The 5,925-nt window shown below is 46.0% G+C and overlaps 1 protein-coding gene across 1 annotated transcript in view; it reads right to left on the minus strand.

Annotated features, from left to right (window-relative positions):
• Window positions 1–5,738, minus strand: part of FBXW2 (F-box and WD repeat domain containing 2) — a 15,377-nt gene extending 9,639 nt beyond the window's left edge. The window contains exons 1-2 of the mRNA XM_018562073.1: window positions 5,673–5,738; window positions 450–959 (exon numbers count right to left, since the gene is read on the minus strand). Of these exons, the coding sequence (XP_018417575.1) occupies window positions 450–939 (490 nt within the window). The 5' untranslated portion in view covers window positions 940–959; window positions 5,673–5,738. The remainder of the gene's footprint in view (window positions 1–449; window positions 960–5,672) is intronic.
• Between the last annotated feature and the right edge of the window lie 187 nt (window positions 5,739–5,925).

A 5,925-nucleotide genomic window follows, 5' to 3' on the forward strand; every position in this document is an offset into this window, starting at 1 on the left:
TAAATATATTTTTTATACTTAATATAAAAAAATTCTAAAAAAAAATAATAATAATCAAAACTTGTGAAAAAAGTGTTTTCTTCTAGTTTTTTTCCTCATTTGTTTTATTTTATTCAAACTAAGTGAGGGGTTAGGTACACATATGTGATATAATTATATAGCCCTATCTGTCCTCTAAAAAACTATATATAATATGTGTGGGTACATTTAGTAAGAAAGTATATTACTGCTGTGGAAGAATCACACAGCAAAAATGTAAAAAAATGTGTCAGTCATTTATGAACAGAACCTGAAAACTAGCTCAGTCATGAAGGGGTTAAGGGCTGCTAGCATCAATACTGATGCTTGGAACTGCTGAGTACCAGAGAAAAAACACAATACATCTCCCTATGAAAATGTTTCTCTTGCTTCACCTCCCTCTGCAGGATGATAAAACCATTGATGCTCACCTGTACAGAGGAGGCCATCTTTATAGTAAAGTGCATAAACCCTGGCACTGTGCCCAATGAGTGACGCAGTCTGAAATGCTTCATGGTTGGCCAGCTGTTTCATTCGCAAGACGGCCTTCAGGTAAACTTTCTTCCAGTGAAGAGTATCCTGCACAGCGTCGTCAACCTGCCAGCCCAAACGCCGACATGCAGACTGCCACACCTCTGTACAGGCACTTATCACCTTGTTCCATTGCTTGGAGACCAGGCAACATGTGAGTAAGGTCTGCGGGTCCAGCCACTTTAGCAAGTAGAAGCTGAGCTCCAGTGGAAGAAGTTTCAGGAAATCTCTCTTTAGAAGAGTCTCCAAATTATTGGAAAGATGCCGCAGCTGCACCGCCCCGCTCAGGCTGATCAAGTGATCCAACGTCTCATTTTTCTGCAGGTCAGTCAAGGTGAAGAAGGACACTGAAAGGTTTTCAAGCCATGTCTCAAAATCCTTCTTCTCCATAGGTTTCCTGTAGTAGCAGGCTGGGGAAAAGAGTTACAGATTCAAATCACAAAAACGCTCCATCAAACTGGGCAGCTCATGTCACATAAAAGCTTCTATTTTGAAGACCAAGATTGATGTTTCATAGTTAAGGATTAAAAGACTAACATCCATCAAGTTTAACATCTTACAACGCCTGCAGCTTTTGTCCAGAGGAAGTCAAACAACCCCCATCCCCAGGCAACTGCTGCCAATTCTACCACCCAGGAGAACACCAAAACTCCTTCCTTACCCTCCCAATGGAAGTCGGGTCAATCGTTTGGATAAAATATTGTCCTTTTTTTGCAATTATAACTGGATATTTCATCAGATGAAGATGCGCTGGGCAATCTTTCTACTTATGTAAACAAGATATCAATAAGGTTGGATACAGTGATTCTGTTCTGGAGGTTAACTATGAAGAGGCTTCCTTCAGGGTGGAGCCTTTATATCACATCTACCCAACTTGTTTCTGTCATTTATGCTCACTTTGTGGCTGTAGAGGTATGGACTCCATTTGTTCCCATTTGAGGGAAGCTTTGCCCTTATAGATTTTTTTTGTTTGTTTTATCATCATTATTCTACTCAAATTCCTGTGAGAATGTCCTTCAGAGGAATAAAATAAAGAGAGTGTTATCACAGAGAACATTTTGTAGCTCGCTATTCCCTTGGGATTATTAACTAATTATGGGCCCTAAAAGAAGATGTCATGCAGACAATTACAGGATGGAAATTTAGTAGGGCTGCGGAAATTAACGATTAATTCCTCGATTAATCGTTAATTTTTTTGATCGGTACTCACCTCTCCGCCGGCTTCCGGGTGTTCCGTCGGAGATCCAGTGATGTGACCGGACTCCTCCCCCCTTCCCTAAGTGGCTCCGTCGGCTAACGAAGGGAAGGGGGAGGAGTCATGTGACGTTGATGTCCGTGATGTCACCGGACTCCTCCCCCCTTCCCTTCGTTAGCCGACGGGGCCACTTGGGAAGGGGGGAGGAGTCAGGTGACGTCGATGTCCGTGACGTCACCCGATCTCCGTGGAGCAGCTGTTTGATCCTTTTTAACCCCTTCGTGACTGACGACGTACAGTGTACGTCGCCAGCATCGGGGCTGTTTACACAGACTCCCGGTGACTTTTGCCGCCGGGACTCTGTAGAAGATGTCATGCAGACAATTACAGGATGGAAATTTAGTAGGGCTGCGGAAATTAACGATTAATTCCTCGATTAATCGTTAATTTTTTTGATCGGTACTCACCTCTCCGCCGGCTTCCGGGTGTTCCGTCGGAGATCCAGTGATGTGACCGGACTCCTCCCCCCTTCCCTAAGTGGCTCCGTCGGCTAACGAAGGGAAGGGGGAGGAGTCATGTGACGTTGATGTCCGTGATGTCACCGGACTCCTCCCCCCTTCCCTAAGTGGCTCCGTCGGCTAACGAAGGGAAGGGGGAGGAGTCATGTGACGTTGATGTCCGTGATGTCACCGGACTCCTCCCCCCTTCCCTAAGTGGCTCCGTCGGCTAACGAAGGGAAGGGGGAGGAGTCATGTGACGTTGATGTCCGTGATGTCACCGGACTCCTCCCCCCTTCCCTAAGTGGCTCCGTCGGCTAACGAAGGGAAGGGGGAGGAGTCATGTGACGTTGATGTCCGTGATGTCACCGGACTCCTCCCCCCTTCCCTAAGTGGCTCCGTCGGCTAACGAAGGGAAGGGGGAGGAGTCATGTGACGTTGATGTCCGTGATGTCACCGGACTCCTCCCCCCTTCCCTAAGTGGCTCCGTCGGCTAACGAAGGGAAGGGGGAGGAGTCATGTGACGTTGATGTCCGTGATGTCACCGGACTCCTCCCCCCTTCCCTAAGTGGCTCCGTCGGCTAACGAAGGGAAGGGGGAGGAGTCATGTGACGTTGATGTCCGTGATGTCACCGGACTCCTCCCCCCTTCCCTAAGTGGCTCCGTCGGCTAACGAAGGGAAGGGGGAGGAGTCATGTGACGTTGATGTCCGTGATGTCACCGGACTCCTCCCCCCTTCCCTAAGTGGCTCCGTCGGCTAACGAAGGGAAGGGGGAGGAGTCATGTGACGTTGATGTCCGTGATGTCACCGGACTCCTCCCCCCTTCCCTAAGTGGCTCCGTCGGCTAACGAAGGGAAGGGGGAGGAGTCATGTGACGTTGATGTCCGTGATGTCACCGGACTCCTCCCCCCTTCCCTAAGTGGCTCCGTCGGCTAACGAAGGGAAGGGGGAGGAGTCATGTGACGTTGATGTCCGTGATGTCACCGGACTCCTCCCCCCTTCCCTAAGTGGCTCCGTCGGCTAACGAAGGGAAGGGGGAGGAGTCATGTGACGTTGATGTCCGTGATGTCACCGGACTCCTCCCCCCTTCCCTAAGTGGCTCCGTCGGCTAACGAAGGGAAGGGGGAGGAGTCATGTGACGTTGATGTCCGTGATGTCACCGGACTCCTCCCCCCTTCCCTAAGTGGCTCCGTCGGCTAACGAAGGGAAGGGGGAGGAGTCATGTGACGTTGATGTCCGTGATGTCACCGGACTCCTCCCCCCTTCCCTAAGTGGCTCCGTCGGCTAACGAAGGGAAGGGGGAGGAGTCATGTGACGTTGATGTCCGTGATGTCACCGGACTCCTCCCCCCTTCCCTAAGTGGCTCCGTCGGCTAACGAAGGGAAGGGGGAGGAGTCATGTGACGTTGATGTCCGTGATGTCACCGGACTCCTCCCCCCTTCCCTAAGTGGCTCCGTCGGCTAACGAAGGGAAGGGGGAGGAGTCATGTGACGTTGATGTCCGTGATGTCACCGGACTCCTCCCCCCTTCCCCAAGTGGCTCCGTATATACTTTTACAAAAGATATACATCCTATTACTTTCAGGGCATACCTTCTACATGAATGCTCACACTACATGTATGCTCCCGTGTGATAATCTCACTTTTGTTTGAATGACTCAGTTGACAGTTAAAGCGGACCTTTACACTCAAAAGTCAGATTCTACCATTGCATCCCTCTATGTATGATGACTAATAATAACATAGACATGTCAGGGGTAAAATGCTGTGATTTCGAAAAACTTACACTTATAGAACATTCACTTCCTGCTTTGAAAGGGCAAAATGACTTCAGTTTGAAAAAAGCAATGCATACTGGGATTGCCTTGTCATCAGCAGGGCATTGCTGGGAAATCTCATCTGTAATCTCATGGGATCTCAGGGAAAGACATTTTCCTCCCCTGAGATGATGTGCATGGCCACATGTCTAGTCACATGTGCCAAAAATCCAGGAAGTAAAAGGAGAGCTAGTAATCTGCCCTTAGTAAACATTGCCAATGTCAGAAGACTATTAGAAATTAGAAAATAAGCTATGCAAAGAATACAAAGCCGTCACGTACTTCTACTTATCTAGAAGTATGTGTTTGTAGGTTGTCATTACTAAACATTTCTAAAGGTGTGTCTGTTGTTAATTTAAAGATATGGGTAAAGGTCCGCTTCAAGAGCTAAATTGGTGAACTTTAGCAACAGAATAGAGCAACGCAAATGAAAAGCAATTACTGAGCTGATCTTTAAAAAGAGGTAAAACATTTCAAGAAATGATGGAATGAAATATTTAATATCTGTTTTGCATAGAGTGGTCAAGGATTATTAGCTCTGTAATGTTTTGCTTGCGGTCTGTATCCTGCTATTTAGATTCACCAGAACAGGAGTAGAAGGGAAATCTTCCAGTGGGGACACTTGTTATAATGACATATTTTTAAGAGCAGTTACTCAGAAAAAAAAAAGTCCATTTGCTCACCACAAGCTTAGTTGAAAAATGTATTGTAGCACACAAGTACACATCTTCCCGACATGGATCCTCTTCACTCTGATATGTTTCACCCAATAATGGGCTTAATCAAAGAGATAATCTTTTTTATGATTAAACCCATTATTGGGTGAAACATATCAGAGTGAAGAGGATGCACACTTGCATACTTGTGTAACTGCTGATACTCGAGCAAAACCGGTTGTAGTCCATCATGGGAGCGAGCTTGGAGTGGTGTCTACTTTACAACACACACAGGGACCATGAGGAACAAAAGTAGCCACCCTCCAGAAGGAAGGACAGTGTCGGCACCAATTCAGAGATGATTTACCGCTGAGTGATACACAAAATATGATACATTTGTGTTAACCGTTAAGGTACTTGAATGCATTATTAAGATTTAACTTCTGAGTTTAGTGTCGCTTTCAGTCAGGGATAAAAGCAGAAATAAAAGATTTTGGCTAGACCTAAAACCCAGACCATAAACTAATCTGGCCAAAATCCTACACAGGACTAGTAATCCGATGTGGAAAGAGCAATTCTCAGGCAAGCAGAGAGGTGGATGACCTATACCAAGTTGCCAGTATCTGGAGTGTTGCCACCACATAAAACTGTCAATCCTGCACCACACTGGATGCTAATCAAAACACAGAAAAATCAGCACTATTATATTTTCACAATACGGAACCTGTATGTTATATAGATTGTGGTGGTCACTATAGAACACAACATGCAAAAATACCTGTAATAAATAAATCCTGCAACTCCTGGCTGACTAGTATAGCATTATAGATGGGTGATACTTGCTTGACAGCAAAATAGAGATTATAAAAGACTCATGCTATTCATCCCAGTTCCATACGGATTACAAAAGAATGATACTATCACAGTAACATGTAAATTATAGAGGAGCAATACGCACCATCACAGTAATGTCCCCTCTAATCGGCTCACCGCTGGCTCAGTGTTCTCTATAGATGATGCCTGGACAGAATGACGGAAGAGCATATTATAAACACACATATATTCATGTACGATCCTCTGTTGTAGAGACTGAAATAAATGGCTCATTACTTGCTGTACAGCTCTGTGAAATATGTAGATACAATACTAATTCCTGTGGCCACAATACAACTTCTTTCCGACTATGCATTAGAGTGTAAGCTCCTCCGGTG

The sequence above is a fragment of the Nanorana parkeri genome, unplaced genomic scaffold, assembly GCF_000935625.1.
Source record: "Nanorana parkeri isolate BGI_ZX_2015 unplaced genomic scaffold, ASM93562v1 scaffold559, whole genome shotgun sequence".
NCBI classification, from domain to species: domain Eukaryota; kingdom Metazoa; phylum Chordata; class Amphibia; order Anura; family Dicroglossidae; genus Nanorana; species Nanorana parkeri.